We start from the raw sequence: 22,431 nt of genomic DNA, 5'->3' as shown, positions 1-22,431 counted from the left end.
ACACTTCCATCAAACTGGTTAACATAGCCTTCATGTAACTTTCTTAGTTATTATGTCAAAACATTCATATTCTACTCATAGAAAGATTCACTTGTACAAGATGAACCACAGAAGTGAACCCTCGAATCCCTCTCCCTCCCCCCGCAAATTCAGATTTAAAGGACAGACTTTCCTGTCCTAAATTAAAGGATAGATGTATTTTTTTCTAATTTTTAATCCACTTTGGTTTTCAAAAAGACCTTTTTCTAGTTCTTGAACTTAAAGTAGTTTTACATATTTTACTTTAAAATAATTTGAAATATAGTTCCAGGTATTCATAACTTATTTCTTGAACAGGAGATTTAATATTTTGAGAAATAAGTGATAGATTTAATGTTTATACACTAAACACAAATTCTTCTTAATTATAGAAAACAAAAAGTTAGCATAAATTATAATGTTATTGTCAGTCAAAACCTCAGATATTTTATATATTCAAATGTAAGGTTTCATTCAAAAAGTGTAATTGCTTTTTACTAGTCCTTTTTTTTTCTTGTTCATAATCTGCTAACACATCAAACTATAACAGAAAAACTCCCTGAAAATTCTGTCTCCTTGCCAGTATTTTGATTAATAGACACGTGACAGGAGACAACTTCTCAGCCCTTTTCACCGCCAGAAACAGCAAGTTTGTTTCAAATGAGGGAAAGATGGGCCAACTGATTGATTTCTTTGAGTGTGAGCCTTTAGTTTTCAAACTATGTATCATCATTTATTTGTAAGTAAACAAAGTAATCTCTTTAGAATTGAAAATGTAATTGGAAAGGTTAAGTACTTTAATTGTCTGGGTGGTTTTTATTGAAGGTATTTGTAAATTTGGCAATGTATAATAATAAAAGTGTGGGGATGAGATTTATAGAAAATACTCAAAGGGGATGAACTGAATTTTTTTGCTTAAAAGTAGTTAAAATCTGGTAAAAATAAATATTACAGAATAGTGATTGGGAACTTAATTTCAAATGAATAGTTAAAATTAGTGTTATAAATTATAGAAGTTTTGCTATATTAGAGATACTTTCTTAAAATTGGCATTAGTTTTAAAAGCTTATTTTGCTACACATATTGTGTGTGTTCTCTTTCATAATCAAAGATAAGAAATCCTGAGAAAAAAACAGAATGCGGGTTAGAGTGGACTGAGATAAACTAGGATAATTGTAAAATATTTCTAGATTATAGATTTTACTGTTTTTGTGTTCTCATATGAGTAATTTTGGGCCAGGGATATAGACAAGTAAATGTAGTAACAATATTTAAAGAGAATACACTAAGAAAGACTATCCTGTATGTGACTATGTAATTGTTAGACCTTTAAAGAAACATTGTGAAAGGGCACACACACTCATGGTGAACCATCTGTTTTGTGGTTAATAAGGAGGCCCTTGAAATTTGTAGTTAGGGTCTTTCTAAGCTATGCCAGATGTCGTTGGTGTGAAGAAACAAAAGACACACCAAGGAGGAAGAGAACTAGGATGAATAAGGCTAAAGAATGAACCATTTCCATAATTGTAGTAGCATGTTTCAGTCTTGATTAGTGTCTGTATATTTTTTGCCAGATGTCTCTGGATATTCAAACTATTTAAAGAGTATTGATGTTTTGAAGTTAAATAGCACTTCCACATTTCTTTCTGATGTTTAACAGACTTGGATTGACATGGGACATACTAGAATTTTGTGTGATTATGATAAACTTTTCTTAAAGTTGGCTTTAAAATAAAGTTTATTTAAAATTAACAAATAGGGCTCGGCGCCTGTGGCTCAAGCGGCTAAGGCGCCAGCCACATACACCTAAGGTGGCGGGTTTGAATCCCCAGCCCGGGCCCGCCAAACAACAATGACGGCTGCAACCAAAAAAATGGCTGGGCGTTGTGGCGGGCACCTGTGGTCCCAGCTACTTGGGAGGCTGAGGCAGGAGACTCGCTTGAGCCCAGAGTTGGAGGTTGCTGTGAGTGTGATGCCATGGCACTCTACCCAGGGGGACAGCTTGAGGCTCCATCTCAAAAAAAAAATAAAATAAAATAAAATAAAATAAAATTAACAAATAGGCTCAGCGCCCATAGCTCAGTGGTTAGGGTACTGGCCACAAAACACGGAGGCTGGCAGGTTCTAACCCAGCCCGGGCTACCCAACAACAATTACAACTGCAATAACAACAACAAATAGCTGGGTGTTGTGGTGGGCGCCTGTAGTCCCACCTACTTGGGAGGCTGAGGCAAGAGAATCACTCGAGCCCAAGAGTTTGAGGTTGCTGTGAGCTGTGACGCGATGGCATTCTACCGAGGGTGACATAGTGAGACTTTGTCTCAAAAAAATAAAATAAAATCAACAAACAAAATTCTGGTGCCAGTCAATCTTGAGTTTTAGTTCAGGCTACTTCTGAGAAGTTAATTATTTTCACTATCAAGTTTTTGCTTCACTGTCCAAAGAAACTTCATTGGCCATTCTTTTTTTGGCCAGGGCTGGGTTTGCCACCTCTGGCATATGGGACTGGCACCCTACTTCTTTGAGCCACAGGCACCGCCCTTCATTAGCCATTCTTTTTTATTTATTTATTTATTTATTTATTTATTTTTGAGACAGAGCCTCAAGCTGTCCCCCTGGGTAGAGTGCTGTGGCATCACAGCTCATAGCAACCTCCAACTTCTGGGCTTAAGCGAGTCTCCTGCCTCCGCCTCCCAAGTAGCTGGGACCACCGGCGCTCGCCACAATGCCTGGCTATTTTTTGGTTGCAGCCGTCATTGTTATTTGGTGGCCAGGCTGGATTTGAACCCACCACCTTAGGTGTATGTGGCTGGCGCCTTAGCCACTTGAGCCACAGGTGCCGAGCCTCATTAGCCATTCTTTCAGGGACTTTTTCTACCCAGAAGTGAAGTGATTAAACCTATTAATACTGGGTTTAATGTTTGAAGTGTTGGGACCATTTGAGAATTTTCTCATTTAGTCAAATTGCTGAAAAAGTAAAGTAAACTTAAAAAGTAAAGATTTAAAATAATTCATTAGAATTATGTGTATAGTCATGTAAATTTTGGTTGTTAAATATATACAATTCTGTTGAAAAATAATTAACTGCTATATCATTCAGTCTTTTCGTGATGCATCAAAACTTCGTTCCAGGCTCGGCGCAACCGAGGAGTTGGAGGTTGCTGTGAGCAGTGAAGCAATGGCACTCTACCCAGGGGGACAGCTTGAGGCTCTGTCCCAAAAAAAAAAAAAAAAAACACTTCGTTCCAGACGGGGTGTGGTAGCTCATTCTTGTAATCTCAGTACTTTGGGAGGCTGAGGTGGAAGGATTGCTTGAGGCCAGAGGTTCAAGAACAGCCTGGGTACATGTTGAGACCCCATCTCTACAAAAAAATTTAAAAAATGAGCTAGGCATGGTGGCATACACCTGTAGTTCCAGCCACTTGGGAGGCTGAGGTAAGAGGATTGCTTGAGTCCCGGAGTTTGTGGTTATAGTGAACTATCCTGATATCACTGCATTCTACTCTGAGCAACAGAGGAAGACACTAAAAAAACAAAACAAACAAAAAAAACCTCATTACACTTTTTAAGTTAGTAGTAGGTTTAAAATTTTCCTCTCTTGCAAAGATTTGTTTCATTCTTATGGAATATTCAGAAATGCATGACATAGTTGCATGAAAAGTGCAGGGACAGCAAAGTCAGAACTGTGTTTAAATACTTTTTATTATCACTTAATTGGTATTAACCTTGGGCAAGTTACTTAAGTTCTCTGAGCCTCAGTTTCAGAATTTTCTTGGGGACCAAATGAAAAAATATAGGTGAGCAAGTGGAACACTTATAAGTTTGGTTGAAATTTAATTTTTATAAGAACCAGAAGCTACCAGAGAGATCATCTAACCATCTAGCCCATGAAATTAATTTGTGGATCTTAACTACTAATTTTTATTTCATTTTTTAAGTAATAGCTTTATTAACATATGAGGCCAGACAATTAAATTCATGAACTAATTCTAGAAAAAGTGCTGCATATCTCATTGCTGAATATCACTATGGTCACCTTCAAAGTACTCCCCTTGGCCATTTGATATCAGAAGTAATATTCAGCAAGGAGGTATATAGCATTTTTGCTAGGATGAGTTTGCAAACTTTATTGTTAGACTTCATATAATGACGGCTCTGATGGTCATTTCAGGAAGATTCAGGGTGGACTAGGTACTGGCATTGGCCCATAGATTCCCAAGGGGTGTACCTTGAAGGTGACCATAGTGACATTGGCAATGAAATATTTAGCACCTTTGCTAGGACAAGTTCTTGATCTTAATTGTCTGACCTTGTATAATTCACACACTATAAAATTCACTGTACTATACCAGATTCATTAGTATTTAGTATATTTACAAAGTTGTGTAACCATTACCATCATATTATTCCAAAGTGTTTTTATCACCCTACAAAGACACCTGTACCCATAAGCAGTCAGTCCCTGTTCTCCCCTCCTCCCAGCCTGACACCCAGCAACATATTTGGATTTGTTTATTCTGAACATTTCATATGAATGAAATCACATGCAGCACATGCCTTTCTGTGACTGGGCTCTTTGTTTAGTATGATATTTTTAGAGATCATCCATATTGTATAAATAGCATGAATCAGTACTCCATTCTTTTTTTTTGAGACAGAGTCTTATTATGTCGCCTTCAGTAGAGTGCTGTGATGTCACAGCTCATAGCAACCTTAAACTCTTGGGTTCAAGCGATTCTCTTACCTCAGCCTCCCGGTAGCTGGGACTACAGGCGCCCACCACAATGCCCAGCTATTTTTTTGTTATTGTTGTCATTGCCATTTAGCTGGCCATGGCTGGGTTTGAACCCACCAGCCCTGGTGCATGTGTCCGGTGCCCTAACCACTGAGCTACAGCACCGAGCCCTCCGTCCTTTTTTATGGTTGGATAATATTCCTCCATGTGCATATACCTCATTTTGTTCGTCCATTGATCTGTTGATAGACATTTGGGTTGTTTCCTTGTTCTGACTATTGTGAATAGTGCTTTTATGAATGTTCTTATACAAGTTTTTGTTTGAACACTCATTTTTAATTCTTACTGATATATACCTAAGAATGCAGTTGGGGAGCATATGGTAATTCTGTGTTTAATTAATTGAGGAATTGCCATACTGTTTCCCATAGTGGCTACACTATTCAGCACACTCACCAGCAGTGTGTACGGGTTCTCGTCCCTCCACATACTCTACCATTTGTTACTGTCTTTTTAGTTTAGCTATCCTATGTCCAGTAATTTTAGATCTAGAATAAAATAGAAAATATTAAAGTAATATTAAAGTATAAGATAGAAAATATTTAAATTAAAATATTAAAGTATATTCAAATAGGTATATGTATGTGTATACACATACACACACTTGGTTGAGAAATAAAGTATCTATATCTATCTATCTATCTATCTATCTATATATATTTTTTTTGAGACAGAGTCTCAAGTTGTCACCTTGGGTAGAGTGGCATCACAGCTAACAACAACCTCAAACTCTTGGACTCAAGTGATTCTCTTGACTCAGCCTCCAAAGTAGCCAGGACTATAGGTGCCCACCACAACACCTGGCTATTTTTTTGTTGTAGTTGTCATTTGTTGTTTAGCAGACCTGGGCTGGATTCAAACCCACCAGTCTCTGTGTATGTGGCTGGTGCCCTAGCTGCTGGGCTACAAGCGCTGAGCCTGGTATCTATATATTTAATAGGTTGCCAACACAAATTTTAAAAATACTATTCTAGGTAAACCCCCTCATTTTATTGAAAGGCCCAGAGACTTAAGATTTATCTAGTGACAAATAATACAGCTAATGAGTGATCAAGTCAGGACTCAGAGTTGGGGCAAAGTTGGGGCATTCTTTCTCTTTCATCAAGTAAGTACCTTTCAGTTTTGTCCAGAAGCAAATCATGAGGCTTTTGTACTTACTTGAGAGGTAGTCACCTTAACACAGTTTTCTTTTTTTTTTTTTTTTTTTGAGACGGAGCCTCAAGCTATCCCCGTGGGTAGAATGCCATGGCCTCACAGCTCACAGCAACCTCCAACTCCTGGGCTCAAGCGAGTCTCCTGCCTCAGCCTCCCAAGTAGCTGGGACTACAGGCGCCTGCCACAGCGCCGGCCATTTTTTGGTTGCAGCTGTCATTGTTGTTTGGTGGGCCCAGGCTGGGGATTCGAACCCGCCACCTTAGGTGTATGTGGCTGGCGCCTTAGCCGATTGAGCCACAGGCGCCGAGCCAACACAGTTTTCTATTGTCTTACCACATTTAGGGGTAAGATTTTTGCTGTGCTGTCACCTGTCTTTTCTTATATACTTGTCTCACATTTGTTTTTAATTCGCTAACTCAATTTGTTAATGAGTAATTACTGTTCAGCCTCTTTCATAAACTTGCAATTTTTAATAAATTCCCTTTGACCTAGTCTACTAAAACCAAAGTTTGGGGATCTGAATTTTATGTTCTTAAATTTACAAAGAAAAAAAGAGAAAGAAGAAAGGATTACTAATCTAAGCAAAGATTAGAATGAATGTTCTAATTTTGATATATAGGTGTACTGGAAGCTGATATAATTTTCTAATAGGTTTTTCACCTGAATATTGTATTTGACCCTATACTTTAGGGGAAAACAAATCTTAAAAGTTTCAGAAAATTATGAAGTGGGTAGGAATTAAAATTTCTGAGGATAGATTAAAAGAGGATATCATTTACACAATGAAATGGAAGAATCTTAACACTGTAATAGATCTATAGAAGCTGGTGTCTCTTTTCATACGGGGTAAATGAGAGTAATAGGTAAAAATAAACAAAGCTAATCTGGGTACATGGCTATCTCCACTGCTTTGAAATATCAGAGGTAGAGCATTCTTAGGTAATTTTAATGTTTACGGAGTTTGAAGATAGAATTTTTAGATAAAGTAACTCTTGGGGATTGTTTTCTGTTGCCTAAAGAAAACATTCTGTTAACATTTTAGACCATCAGGAGAGGGCCAAGGAGGGAGGAGAGGGTTCAGGGAGGTAGATTTGTGGACCTATGTATATGTTTGTATTTCTCTTATAAATTTCATCCAGGAGCCAAATGTAAGTGATTTTTTTCTTTAAGATCTTGATCTTCTCTTTTAACATGGTGGTTCATGTCTGTAATCCTGGCGCTCTGTGAGGTTGAGGCAGGAGGATCATTTACTTGAGCTCAGGAGTTTGAGACCAGCCTGAGCAAGAGCAAGACCCCATCTCTACTAAAAACAGAAAAATTAGCTGGCTGTCATGGGATGCGCTATAGTCCCAGCTACTAAGAGGCTGAGGCAGCACTTGAGCCCAGGAGTGTGAGGTTGCAGTGAGCTATGACGCCAGAGCACTCTACCCAGGCCGATAGAATGAGAATCTGTCTCAAAAAAGAAAGAAATGTTAGAGATGATGATGAGAACTTTGAACAATTTCTATTGAAAATCAATTAAAAGGAAATAGATCAAACTGCAAGACAAGGACTTCTAACTGAATATAAAGAACTTCCTTATAGGAAAGTAGCTATAGACTAGAGTTTCTCCCCGCAGTGAGACCTGCTCTGCCTGCCTCTGCCCTGCCTCTCTGTAGTGTCTCTGCCCTGCCTGCTCTGGGGACTTCTGTGCCCTGTGCTTTCCTCTGTTTGTTTCCCACCTGACACTTAGGTCACTCTTCACACTAGCCCTGTGCTTCTCTGTCTGTTTCTCTGCCCATGTGGTTCTTCCTCCTTGTGTCTGTTGTCTGTCTGTCTGTGTGTAGGGATAGGGAAGGGAACCTCTTCTTTTTGTACTCTGTCCTCTCTTTGTTGTCTCTCCCTTGTCTCTGTCTCTTCATGTTCATTACAGAACTGTGTGTGTATTAGACAGGACTGATTTAGTTGGATCCGAATGGACTTTTAAAATTCCTCTGTAATTATGTAGTGTTAAAGAATTTAGGTGGATTTTTGTTTGTTTCAAGTAACAGAATTTTTTTTTTGAGTTGTCTCACTATGTTGCCCTCGGCAGAGTGCTGTGGCATCACAGCTCACAGCAACCTCAAACTCTTGGGCTTAAGAGATTCTCTGGGAGTACAGGCTCCTCCCATAATGCCCAGCTATTTTTTTGTTGAAGTTGTCATTGCTGTTTAACTGGCCCGGGCTGGGTTCGAACCCACCAGCCTCAGTGTCTATGGTCAGTATCCTGCCCACTGAGCTATGGGTGCTACCAGGAACAACGTTTTTTAAACTTATAACTAAATTTTCTCACCTTTGAAATTAAGAATTTTTTTTTTTTTTTTTTTGAGATGAAGTCTTAAGCTGTCACTCTGGGCAGAGTACTGTGGCATCACAGCTCAAAGCAACCTCCAACTCCTGGACTCAAGCTCCCAAGTAGCTGGGACTACAGGCGCCAGCCACAACACCCCTGTATTTTTTGGTGCAGCTGTCATTGTTGTTTGGCGGGCCTGGGCTGGATTCGAACCCGCCAGGTCAGGTGTATGTGGCTGGCGCCTTACCTGCTTGAGCCACAGGCACCAAACCAAAATTAAGAATTTTTATATGAAATCAAAATATGAATGAGAATGTATATCCAAAACAAAGATCTTTGAGTTAATGTTGCCAACAGTTGTCACTCATCATATTGTTGTGATATTATATTTAGTATCACAGAAAAGACCCTTTGTCAGAATTTATTTAAAAAGAACTAAGTAGGCTTGGCACCTGTGGCTCGAGCGGCTCAGGCGCCAGCCACATACACCTGAGCTGGCAGGTTCAAATCCAGCCCAGACCCGCCAAACAACAATGACGGCTGCAACTGAAAAATAGCCGGGCGTTGTGGCGGGCGCCTGTAGTCCCAGCTACTTGGGAGGCTGAGGCAAGGGAATTGCTTAAGCCCAGGAGTTGGAGGTTGCTGTGAGCTGTGACACCACAGCAGTCTACCCAGGACAATAGCTTGAAGCTCTGTCTCAAAAATAAATAAAATAAAAAAGAAGTGAGTAAAGACAGTGAACTCATCTGATTTATCGTCATCAGTATTTTAAAACTAGTGCCATAGATACTTACTGCTTTCTGTGTGATCTTAAAAATGTTACCGGATAGAAGCTGCATCATTTTTAATGTCTTTTAAATTGATGAACTTATTTTCAAATATATACTGATTTTTATCACAGGACTGTGTCGTTTGATTTTTCAGATTTTTTCTTGAAGTATTTTTGTATTTGCTACATGTATATGTGGTTTTACTTTATATTTCCTTGGCAAGCTACATAGATTTAATGAAGTTTTGAAAAACTCTTGGCTTGGCGCCTGTAGCACAGGGGTTACAGCACCAGCCACATACATCGAAGTTGGCTGGCAGGTTCGAACCCAGCCCAGGGCCAGGTAAAACAACAATGACAACTGCAATAAAAGATAGCCGGGCATTGTGATGGGTGCCTGTAGTCCCAGCTACTTGGGAGGCTGGAGGTGAGAGAATTGCTTAAAGCCCAAGAGTTGGAGGTTGCTGTGAGCTGTGACATTACAGCAGTCTACCTAAGGTGACATAGTGAGACTCAGTCTCAAAAAAAAAAAAAAGAAAAGAAAAGAAAAAAACTCTTACAAATATCTGGTAACTTAATCTGTTCTACTTGATCATTGAATGTTTTTAATGGAAACAGTTGAGTCTGGAGGATGAAAGTGCTTTGGACAGCTTCTCTTCCTAAGGAAGTTAATTTGGGGGGCGGCGCCTGTGGCTCAGTCGGTAGGGTGCTGGCCCCTTATACCGAGGGTGGCGGGTTCAAACCTAGCTCTGGCCAAACTGCAACAAAAAAAATAGTCGGCTGTTGAGTCAGGAGGCTGAGGCAAGAGAATGGTCTAAGCCTAGGAGTGGGAGGTTGCTGTGAGCTGTGATGCCGTGGCACTCTACCAAGGGCGATAAAGTGACACTCTGTCTCTACAAAAAAAAAAAAAAAAAAATGAAGAAGAAGAAGAAAGTTAATTTGGAAACATTCCTAGCTAAATTGATCATGAAAGTAGCAATGGAATTTATCTGAAAACTTTATTCACTTAAATCATAGTTATAAATTTTGCTTTACTACTTGGTTATGTAGGCAACTGCAACCCTTTAAAACAGCAGTTCTCAACTTGTGGGTCACAACCCACAGGAACCATATTAAAGGGCCAGGGCGTTAGGAAGGTTAAGACCCACTGTTTTAAAAGATACTTAGTAATGTTTCTCAAAAAGATATGTAGCCTGTGCTCACAGAAATTGCAATTTTGTTTTCTTTCGCTGAACTTTTCCAGTGTGCTATGATGATGTTAGAGATTAAATAATATACTCTGAGAAAATATTTAAAGATAAGACACTTGGTTAAAATATCCAAGTAAAATACAAAAGTGTGTATAAAGGTAAACATTTGAAGGGTGAATTAAAACGCAAGTGTGTACCTTCTATGTGTGAGTGCATACACGGTTGCGTATAAGAGAGTCCCCCAAAGGATACACAGTAATATAACTAGTGTGTGTCAGCTCCTCTAAGCCCCGGTCAGTGTGCAGTTATCACATGTCACTGTTTTAGGCAAAAAGACATGTCAGGAAAACGTTTCTAAAACAGATAAATGATATGTCATAATCAAACCCTAGAATTTGTAAGAAAAAAGTTTTTTTTTCTTTTTCTCAGAAGTTGAAGAAATTGATTCTCATTCTACTGTCATTTTTGTGTGTGACTTTAGGCATATCAGTTATTCTCTACTTCATTTTCTTCATCTATAAAGATTTGATGTGACTTCCAAGTGTCTTGTATATATATATTTTTGTCTTGTATATTTTTTTAAATTGGGAATAGATTCTTGAGGTTTTCATAAGAATTAAGTAAAATAATGTTTATAAAAATATAATTGTTCTATAGCACACTATTTAATAATCAGAACGAGTAATACTATGTAATTCAGATAGAATACTATGTAATTCAAATACATACTGGTTTTCAATAATGGTTGGTGATGTCTATTTATAAAAGCTGAGCTTAAATGCAAGTGATCTCAATTTAGTCAGGCAATACTGATTAACATGATGAGTCTGGAAACAACGAAGGAAAAATAATTTTATTGAAAGCAGTTTTTATTAAAGAACAAAAATGTGAGTAGGACTTCATAAATGTGAGTGATGTAAAGCATAGGTTCTCAGCCTGTGGGTTGTGACCCCTTTGTAACAATGAAAATACATTGTGGCGTTAGGAAGGTTGGGAACTGTTGTGTAGAGGACGATTACTTATGTGGAATAAGTTTAAATTGGTCTTTAATGTTAACCTAAAAACTTGAACCTTAAGTTTGTGTGAATTTGTTGACATTTCTAGGGTTGCCATCGTTCTTAGGTTCTTCCACTACCCATTATTTAGTCTTGTGCTGTAATTTAGGTGGATAACTAGGTCATCTGCTTCTTTGGGATTTGGTTGTATTCTTCTGCTTTGTCTTCCAGTGCCTATAGATCTTATCTTAGTCCCTGACCTCCTGAGTGAAAGATGGGATCCTGTTAACCAGATTTCGTCTTTCACTGTTCCTTACCTTACCTCAGGTCCTATCACACAAGAAGCCTACTTATTTCTTAGAACTTTAAAGCTACCATTTATTATAGACTAACCACAAAATTTTCTAATTCCTATCTGAGCAGTATCTCAACTCTTAACTAATCTCCTGAAGTAAGGTCATTGATTTCAAGTTTTCTCTCTCAATAAGCCATTCCTAGTTTAGGTTACCCTAGTTGTTCTTGCTGGCACATGACTGCAACAGCTGGTTTATACTTAAAATAATATTTAAAAATTATACTTAAAATTAAAAAACATTTCGATATTTGAAATATGAAAAGCTAGAAGCAAGAAGAGTGCAACTTAAGGAAACAGTTGCCCAGGAGGAAACAGAGTAACTATTTATATAAAAAACAAATACAAAGGCTAGGTGCCTGTGGCTCAAGTGCCAAGGCGCCAGCTACATACATCTGAGCTGGCGGGTTCAAATCCAGCTGGGCCCACCAAACTGTAATAATGGCTGCAATAAAAAAATAGCCGGGCATTGTGGCAGGCGCATGTAGTCCCAGTTACTTGGGAGGCAGAGATAGGAGAATTGCTTAAGCCCAGGAGTTGGAGGTTGCTGTGAGCTGTGATGCCACAGCACTCTACCCAGGGTGACAGCTTGAGGCTCTGTCTCAGAAAAACAAAACAAAAACTCAGTATAATAATCAAGGTTGCGGAAGAAATGAAATAACTCATTAGGTATGAGTACCTTAATGAGTAAATTCCAGGAACTAAAGGAAAAAGCACTCTAGTAGAAAAATGGGCAAAAGATAAAACAAAAAGATGAATGAAAGAAGAAATCCAAGTAGCTATATCTTATTTAAAAAAATTCAGCTTTACCAGATCACCAAAAATTTAAAAATTGATAATCCTTAATTTGCTTCGAGTTTGTGAAAATAGGCACTCACGTTCATTGTTGAAAGGGGTATGAATTGGTACAATCTGGAGGGCAGTTTAGCAGTATTAAAGCTTATGTTCGTATCATCTAATCAGTAATTTTATCCTATGAATTTATTCTAAGGCATAATGGAAAATCGCAAAACAACATTTATAATGTCATGTAAAAAGTCTGAAAGCGTACAGAGTGTCATAATACCAGTAGTTATAGCCCAAAGATAGACTCACAGGTAATTTTTTTTTTATTGTAATGTCAGTATTTCAGTGTTCTTGGGGGATGGCTTTGGTGCACAAGAGAGATTATGCAGAAACTCTCTGCTTAAAATTTTTAACTCCCCCTGGGATTAAAGAGACCCACAAGGGAGACAATTACTACTTTCTCAGTGCTTATTCTTTTCAGTCAGCAATGAGATCTGAAACTCCTGATTTTTCTCATTGCCCTAATAGGGCTGAGCCCCTTTTAACAATCACTAAAAGAATTTTTAACAGGAATCTAATTATCCACTTAGGGATGTCGGTAGTCCTCATAAGATTGTAGCCAATTACCTTAACTGCTTTGTTGGTTTTTAATTTTTCTTTTAAAATATTTATTTTTCTGGTTCAGTGCCTGTAGCTCAGAGGCTAGGGTGCTGTCCACATGCATTTGGGCTGGTGGTTTCAAACCCAGCCCAGGCCTGCCAAACAACAACAACCACATCCAAAAAAATAGCCAGGTGTTGTGGTGGGCGCCTGTAGTCCCAGCTACTTGGGAGGCTGAGACAAGAGAATCACTAAAGCCCAAGTGTTTGAGGTTGCTGTGAGCTATGACGTCACAGCACTCTACCAAGGACAACATAGTGAGACTCTGTCTCAAAAAAATTTTTTTTCTGTTTTGCTGTTAACATACTTTAAAGCTATTGAATTCTTTATTCTCCTAAGGAATTGTTTTTTTGGTTTTTTTTTTGTTTGTTTGTTTTGCTGTTTTTTTTGGCCAGGTTTGAACCCACCATCACCCGTATGTGGGGCTGGTGCCCTACTCCTTTGAGCCACAGGCACCGCCCCTAAGGAATTCTTTATGCTCTTAAGAAATTGTTAACCTCTTTGCATTTGATGGAATCTGACTTTCCATATTTTTTCTTTTCTTGTAAATATTATATTGGTTTATGATTAAATTCTGGCTTTTTCATGTCTTATCTAGCTCTGGGTCACAATCTCTTAAGTCATTCTATTGACAGTTTTGACTTTCTAATTTTTTCCCCAGTTTTGCTGCATTTTTAAACTACAGATGGCTATATCTACAGTATGTATATGGAGAGTAGGTCAGCAGAAAACTTTTGAGACAGACGGTGTTATGGTTCATTATTTCACTTCCAAGAAACATTAGTCGACATCATCCTTTCTGATAAACCACTGCAGGTTTCAACTTGCTCAGCTTATTAGTGTTGCTGGGAGGGCATCGTTTGTTTCTATCCATACAGATTTTACATTTCTTGATTTTTGTCTACCTCAAAACTTTTGTAATACCCTATATATACATACAGTTGACCCTCTGAATCTGTGGGTTCTGCATCCATGGATTCAACCAACTTCAGAATGGAAATGTTTGAAGAAAAATGGCATCTGTACTGAAGTTGTATAGACATTTTTTCCCTTGCCATTATTCCTTAAACTATATAGTATAACTATTTACATTGTGTTAAGTATTACAAGCAATCTAGAGATGATTTAAAGTATGCCTGGGAATGTGTATGGGGTATGTGCAGTTACTTTGCCATTTGCATAAGGGCCTTAAGAATCTGTAGATTTTGGAGGCGATCCTGGAATCAGTCCCCTGCAGATACTAAAGGACTACTACATATGTATAAAATAAGGAAAAGTAAATGTATATATTTTACAAGGAGGACTAAAGCTGTTTTTAGGGAGGGAAGATAGGGAACCTCAAGAAATCAGCTTAACCTACCACTCTGGAAGGCTGAGGCAGGTGGATTGCCTGAGTTCAGGAGATCCAGATGAGCCTGAGCCAGAGTGAGACTCAGTCTCTAATAAATACAGAAAAACTAATTGGGCATTGTGGCAGGCACCTGTAGTCCCAGAGGCAGGGGGATCACTTGAGCCCAAGAGTTTGAGGTTGCTACAAGCTCTGTCTCCAAAAAAAGAAAGAAAGAAAGAAAGAAATTAAAGAACTATTAGAATCTATTTAAAATTTTAACTACCATTTAGATAGTGGGATATAAGATAAATGTATAAAAATCAATGGTTTTTCTACAAGCCTTATGCTAATGTATGAGGAAAACTAACCAAAAACTGTAACTGGGCTTAGCACCCGTAGCACAGGGATAGGGCACTGGTCACATCCTCCACGGGGCTAGTGGTTTCAAACCCAGCCCTGGGCCATCTGAACAACAATAACAGTTTGCAACAACAACAAAAAAATGCCAGGCTTTGTGGCAGGCACCTGTCGTCCCAGCTAGCTACTTGGGAGGCTGAGGCAAGAGAATTGCTTAAGCCCAAGAGTTTGAGGTTGCTGTGAGTTGTGATGTCACAGCACTCTACCAAGGGCAACATAGTGAGACTCTATCTCAAAAAAAAAAAAAATGTAACTGGGGAGATTTCTTTCATGTGACTGCGTATAAGACAGACAGTATCTGCTGTAAATTCTTCTCAGCCTCATTTACAGGTTTAAGTTTAATTAGAGTGTCAATAGGACTTTCTTTTTGGAAGAATGGAAAAGAAGGAATGAGAGATAACTGGAAAAATATGATTTATAACTTTCAATTACAGTAGTCAAGAAATTTTTTTAAAAGTAGTGATCAGGTTTTATGTCAATATGAACAAAGACTGTAATGCTACTATGATAAACCAGTGGAATTAGAAACAGACCTTGACGTGTATTTAAGAGTTTGATATCATCAAAATCAGTGCAAAAGGAAGGATTATTCAATAAATGGTACTATAATAATTGGTTAACCCTTTGGAAGAAATATAAACTTAAAATTTCTCCTCAAATCTATGGGAAAATAAATTCCAGATGAATTAAAGTTAAATGGAAGTTACATAGTTAAAATGGAATGGAAGCCATAGGAAGCTAGAAGAAATGCAGATGAGTATTTATTTAATGACCAACAAGGAGTTTGTAAGCATAGAAATGGTGAAAGAGGTCACACAGGAAAAGGGGGGAATCATTCTTAACGTGTAAGAGTTGAAAAGTTCTACAATAAAAGCCACCACAAATATAAAGAGTAGACAAATGGAAAAACTGGTAAACTATCCCAAACAGGACAGAGGAAATCCTCATGCATGTGCACACGCACACACATACATGCCACCTTGTTGGGGAGCAGGGAAGGGGGGGATCAGTGTTTCTTAACCACTTCTCAGAAAAATGCACATGCTGTGTATGCACACTAACAGGCAGTACAGACACACGCCCACAACCTTCAGTACAGCTTTAGGAGATGGGTATATTCGTTAGGTTTTATGGACTACAAAAGAAGTGCCTGGTAAGTACGAGTAAATTCAGCCGTCCTATTCATCAGAGAAACTGAAGAGTTTTGAAAATGACAGCATGGCTCGGCGCCTATAGCTCAACCGGCTAAGGCGCCAGCCACGTACCCCTAGGGTGGCGGGTTCGAATCCCCAGCCCGGACCCGCCAAGACAACAATGACGGCTGCAACCAAAAAATAGCCGGGCGTTGTGGCGGGTGCCTGTGGTCCCAGCTACTTGGGAGGCGGAGGCAGGAGACTCGCTTGAGCCCAGGAGTTGGAGGTTGCTGTGAGCTGTAATGCCACGGCACTCTACCCAGGGGGACAGCTTGAGGCTCTGTCTCAAAAAAAAAAAAAAAAAAAAGAAAATGACAGCATGGAATATTGGTGAAAGTATTGCTAATGGGATTGTTAATTAGTAAAACTTCCCTAGAATGCTGTTTGACTTTTAAAATGTCAAGATCTTATTTAAAATTTCTATTTCTAGGAATTATTTTAAGAAAACATTAGAACCTCAGACAAGTTTATATGCAGCAATAGTTATTATGCACTAAAATGCTTACTATTACTTAACAGTAGCAAAAAAATTGGAAGCAACCTAAATGCTCAACTTTAGTGCAGTGGTTACTGTAAATAGGTTAACCATGTAATAGAATATCATAGAGCCACTATCTATCATGTTGTAAAAGACGGGTGATGTGGGAAAAGAATTACAGTGTACTGTTCAATGAAAGGAAGAAATAGTCTTAAGATGTTAAGGAAAAAGTCTTATTTTTTAGATGAGGGGATTATTGGTGGTTTTAAGTTCCTTTATTTCTGTATTCTTCCCCTCATTTTATAGTGAGCAAAAAACTTATAGTTGCAACACTTAAAAATATGCAGGTTATTCTGTTATACAATTTAAAGAGTTTTATTTATAAGTTAGTAAAATGACAGTGATTGACACTATAAAATATATGCTGAATTTTTATTTTCCTGGAAATGTGTATTGTTACTGGAAATAACAATATTGGAAAACTCTCTTAAAACAGATGTTGAATTAAGACTGAAGAAATTAATTTTTGAATATCTTTTTCTTTTCCTGCTAGAAGTAGAAGACTTGTTTTCTTCACTTAAACATATCCAACATACTTTGGTAGATTCTCAGAGCCAGGAGGATATTTCACTACTTTTACAACTTGTTCAGAATAAAGATTTCCAGAATGCATTTAAGATACACAACGCTGTCACTGTACACATGAACAAGGCCAGTCCTCCATTTCCTCTTATCTCCAATGCACAAGATCTTGCACAAGAGGTATGTATTCTGAACAACATGCTGACATCTACAAGGCAATTATCCATGACAGTAAGGCAGAATTGCTGGAAATACTAATGTGACCATAAGGAGGCGTGTTTGAATCAATCACTGCTGATCCCATGTTAATGATTTATTGTGATAGAAAATTTTGCTACATGCATTTTATCCTGAAAAACATTATATTTCATTCATAGAGCTATGAAGAGAGTTAATTTTGTACATGAAGTTATAAAGTTGGATAGTAACAGAAATAGATTAATTATTAGGGGAAAATTTTTAATGCTCTGGTACAGTTTCATGAATTTTAAGCATTATATTAGATTATTAAGTATGAAATGTCTGATTTCCTTAAGTACTAAGTTTGACAGTTAATACTGCTGACATTTCACTTTGACATTTTTTGTTTTATTTTTATTATGAAGGTACATCCTCATTCTTTCAAACACATGTTTTGGGTTGTGGTTATCTTTCAAAAAATTTTTAGAGCAATTTTTGTGAAACCATGAAGAAGTCAAAAATTTGTGTTATTTTTTGAAGACATAATATGAGTTCTGTTGTGGAACCAGTGCAACAGAGACAGCTCAAAATACCAGCAAAGTGTTTGGGAAGGCCGTGGCTAATGAATGTCAGTGGTTTGAGAAGTTGCATTCTAGTGATTTTAATTGTGAAAATGAGCCATGTCGGCCACTTGAGACCGACATGGGTGGGTGGGTGGGTAATGATGAGCTGAAAGCTATAGTGGAAGCGGGTCCATCTCAACGTATGTGTGAATTAGCAGCAAGGTTTGACATTACTATTCCAACAATATTGGACCGTTTGAAATAAATCCACAAGGTAAAAGAGCTGGCTAGACGGGTTCCACATTAATTAAATCACATCCCAGGAGAAATTGTCTGGAAGCTTGCCTTTCTTTGCTGTCACAATGTAAAGGTGAACCATTTCTGCACCTTCTGCATTGTTAAATGTAATGAACAATGTATTCATTTTGACAGCCACAAGTGTTTGGCACAGTGGTTGGATAAACATGAAGTGCTAAACACAGTCTAAAACCAAACATTCATCAAAAAAAAGCTAATGGTGTCTGTTTGGTGGTCCAGCACTGGTATTATCCACTACAGCTTCCTGAAATGTGTTCAGTTGATTAAAGGGGCTATCACTGTAACCATTTGGACAGAATGATGAGGATGCTTGAGATTAGGTAGCCAAGATCGATCAATAGAGACAGGCCAATCCTCCTGCAAGACAGTATTCGACCACATGCCTCACGAACAGTGCTATTCAAACTACAGAAGCTGGAAATTCTATGTCGTCCACCATATCTACCAGACCTTATACCAGCTGACTACCACTTCTTTCAAGGAAAAATACCTATTCTCAGGCCAGGCACAGTGGCTCATGCCTATAGTCCCAGCACTTGGGGGGCCAAGAAGTGTGGATTGCCTGAGCAAGAGCAAGACCCTGCCTCTAAAAATAGCCAGGTGTCATGGCAGGAGCCTGTAGTCCCAGCTACTTGGGAAGCTGAGGCAAGAGGATCACTTAAGTCCAAGAGTTTGAGGTTGCTGTGAGCTGTGATACCACAGCACTCTACCAAGGGTGACAAGTTTTTGTTTTTAAAAAAACAAAATTCCGGCTCGGCGCCTATAGCTCAACCGGCTGGGGCGCCAGCCATGTACACCTAAGGTGGCAGGTTCGAATCCCCAGCCCGGACCCGCCAAACAACAATGATGGCTGCAACCAAAAAATAGCCGGGCGTTGTGGCGAGCACCTCTGGTCCCAGCTACTTGGGAGGCGGAGGCAGGAGACTCGCTTGAGCCCAGGAGTTGGAGGTTGCTGTGAGCTGTAAAGCCACGGCACTCTACCCAGGGGGACAGCTTGAGGCTCTGTCTCAAAAAAAAAAAAAATTCCATTCCTAACCAGCTGGGGAAAATGCCTTCCGTGATTTCATCATCACTTGTTCTGCAGTCTTCTTCACTGCTGGCACACACAAGCTGCCATTAACATGGCAAAGCTGTGTGGATAGTTTAGGCTTCTTGTTTGAGATATAATAAGCTAGGCTTTTTATCTGAAGTAAGACATTTCTATTTAATGACTTAGTACATTATAAACTGACACATGAATATAGACGATGTAAAATTATAAGTGATAATCAGGTATTATACATACATGATATCAGAGCACTCTACTGATGGTAACAAGTGAGACTCTGTCTCAAAAAAGCAAAAATATTTATTACTTCTAGGGATTTTTATGTTTTTCTTCTGTAAAAACTAGAGAAGTTTCAAAACATTTTTAATGTACTTTGAGAGTTTCTTTTGTTAACATGCTGACTTTTAAATTCTAGTTTCTGCTGCTGGTCGATACTCAGTTTCTAATGTGCTCTGCAGACATCTTTGAAGATTTTAAAAGTATAAATAAGCTCTTGCTTTTATTTATTACAGGGTTTTATTTTGATATTATAAAAAGTAATAATTCTGGATTCCCATTAAATGAATGTATTTCATTGAATCTAAATAGGAGACAAAATGGAATTGGGGCAGGGTGAGACTTCCAGAGTTACAAACCTGAAATAGGTTAGGAGGTACTTTACAGAATGCCATAGAATGGTTTCTAAAAAGGATATCTTCCTGGTTGAACATGCCTAACATGGCAAAGATCCAGTATGCACCAGGGGGTGGGAAAAGTCTAGTGTTACTCAGAGCCCGGTGGTAGCTCACACCTGTAATCCTAGCGCTCTGGAAGGCCAAGGTGGGCAGATTGCTTGAGCTCAGGAGTTCAAGATCCTGGTCTATAAAAATAGCCGGGTGTTGTGGTGGGTACTTGTAGCCCCAGCTACTTGGGAGGCCAAGGCAAGAGGATTGCTGGAGCCCAAGAGTTTGAGGTTGCTGTGAGCTATGATGCCACTGTGCTCAACTGAGGGCAACAAAGTGAGATTCCATCTCAAAAAAAAAAAAAAAGTCTAGTGTTGCCCAGGGCCTGTAGACCAAGGAGAGTATGACTCAAAGACCTATTCCTAGAGAAGAAACATTCCATCTACCAGAGTTTAAAAGAACTAGTTGAAACCGCTTCTTGAGCTCATCTACTGTTGAAATTAAGTATACAATATTTTTTATTCTAAAAATGGTCGCTTGTATGCAAGACTTTTTATTTAAAAAATTACATTTATGATAAATGGTTTTTCTGAAAATTACTTTTGTTGTGGAGATTAAAATAACCAACTTTACTTTGATCTTATGCTATTCACAAATACATTATAACTTTTATTGTAAGGGTTTGGGAAGAATACAAAATAAATCACTGTAGTCATTCCCTTCCCTGTCTTTAGGGGGAAAGTTTGTCTAACTAGCTGCTGTGCTTTTGTTTTGCTGAATAGAAGAACGGAGTTGAGAAGAGCAGAGCACTAGAAGGAGTTGGAAGAGTAAAGGTCCTAATGGAGAAAGAAATGGTTAAAAACTTTTTAAAAATCAATTTTGTATATTAGTTTTAGTATAGTTAACATGTTCATCAAGTTCGCAATTTTAAAAAACCACATAAGGAGATTTTTTTGATAGTTTGCTTTCACATCTTTACAGTGTCTTCTGTAACACAGCACAAGTAATTGTCACTGGAGACACAAACATGACTGTGAAGTAGGCCTGACTTTTTAGTACCTTACACTTGTGAAAAAAGCACATACTCAGAGCTCATCAAAGAATTAGTAACAAAGGCTTAGGGCGAATCTGTAGCTTATGCGGCTAAGGCGCCGGCCACATACACCTGAGCTGGTGGGTTCGAATCCAGTTCAGGCCTGCCAAAGAACAGTGACAACTACAACCAAAAACTAGCTGGGCGTTGTGGCGGGTGCCTGTAGTCCCAGCTACTTGGGAGGCTGAGGCAGGAGACTCGCTTGAGCCCAGGAGTTGGAAGTTGCTGTGAGCTGTGATGTCACAGCACTCTACCCAGGGGGACAGCTTGAGGCTCTGTCTCAAAAAAAAGAATTAGTAATAAAGTTCTAAATGGCCCCAATGCCTTAGCAATCATGTAGCCCAACCCCCCTGTTTTATATTTCTGACTATTGAGGCCGGGTGAAATTTGGTGCCTGGCATAGATAATTTGCTCATGTGCTCATTGCCTGAGAATGCTTTGCTTTTTAGCATTCCTAATTCCAGCAATTTTAATATGCAGTATTTAAAGGAAGAAATGACTTCATGCTTCAGTTGTATCATTTCTCGGAAGACATGTAATCTAAGTTTTTTTAAAAACCTCAAATTTAGTGAAACATTAAGTTTTTTTTATATTAAGATCTAGATTAAATCTTTGATCTAGGACATTTATTAATAAACATAATCTTTTGTTATTATAGTGCTTTTACAAAGAAAAGTTTAGACTTTATTAAATGAAAGTTTTCTTATCCTAAAGCAGCTTTTTCTTATCCTAAAGAGTGTGAGAATGCAGGCCAACATACCAAGAAATGGTATTTAATTTTGAGATATTGAAGAGTACGTGTGTATATAAATACATACATGACAAAAACTTACCTACACAATGTATAAGGAATGCTTGAAAATTAATAAGAAAAAAGACTACTCAGTTAAAAAAAGATTGACAAAGAACAGACAACTCATGAAAAGAGGGATTCCAAATGACCAATAAGTGTGAAAAGATACTTGGCATCATTAGCCAACAGAGAAATGCAAATTCAAACAATGATACCACTACACAGATAACATTGTGGAAGGCATGTAAGGTCTAGAATGGAGGCATGGGGTAAAAATATGGAGGCTATTGTAATTGTCCAGACTGTGGTTTTTCTTCCGATTGGTAAAAGTCTATTATATAATTGTCCAGAGATTTTGAATAGCAGTTGGACATGAGGTATAGAAATATTTAAATAGAAAATTAATAGACTTATTGTTTCTATATGGGGAATCAAGTAAAGGATTCAGCCAGCTACGTCATCTGGGAGGGAAACAAAAAAAGGAAAGGAGACATCAGGATGACTTCCTGTTCTCTCTTCCTTTCATCAGATTCATTAAATACTTTAAATGCTGTTTGCCAGGTATTCTGCCAATAGCCAGATACAAAGCTGAATCAGATCCATTTTCAATAAGCTTGGTCTGGCTTGGCTCCTATAGCTCAACCAGCTAAGGCGCCAGCCATGTACACCTAAGGTGGCGGGTTCGAATCCCCAGCCCGGACCCGCCAAACAACAATGACGGCTGCAACCAAAAAATAGCCGGG

At 38.4% G+C, this 22,431-nt stretch overlaps 1 protein-coding gene across 2 annotated transcripts in view; it reads left to right on the top strand.

Annotated features, from left to right (window-relative positions):
* Window positions 1-22,431, top strand: part of MPP5 (membrane palmitoylated protein 5) — a 106,332-nt gene that overhangs the window by 50,205 nt on the left and 33,696 nt on the right. Inside the window, exons 1-2 of one of the 2 annotated variants that reach the window (XM_023517633.1) lie at window positions 679-757; window positions 17,006-17,211. In XM_023517633.1, the coding sequence (XP_023373401.1) occupies window positions 17,152-17,211 (60 nt within the window). In that variant the 5' untranslated portion in view covers window positions 679-757; window positions 17,006-17,151. Of the gene's footprint in view, window positions 1-678; window positions 758-17,002; window positions 17,212-22,431 lie in introns of those variants that run through there. The other variant, XM_003797385.3, reaches the window with a different exon arrangement.

This window comes from Otolemur garnettii, unplaced genomic scaffold, assembly GCF_000181295.1.
Source record: "Otolemur garnettii isolate 467f Iridium unplaced genomic scaffold, OtoGar3 scaffold00115, whole genome shotgun sequence".
Classification (NCBI taxonomy): domain Eukaryota; kingdom Metazoa; phylum Chordata; class Mammalia; order Primates; family Galagidae; genus Otolemur; species Otolemur garnettii.
The sequence above is the reverse complement of the archived record's forward strand: the minus strand, read 5'-3'. Positions and strand labels throughout refer to the sequence as shown.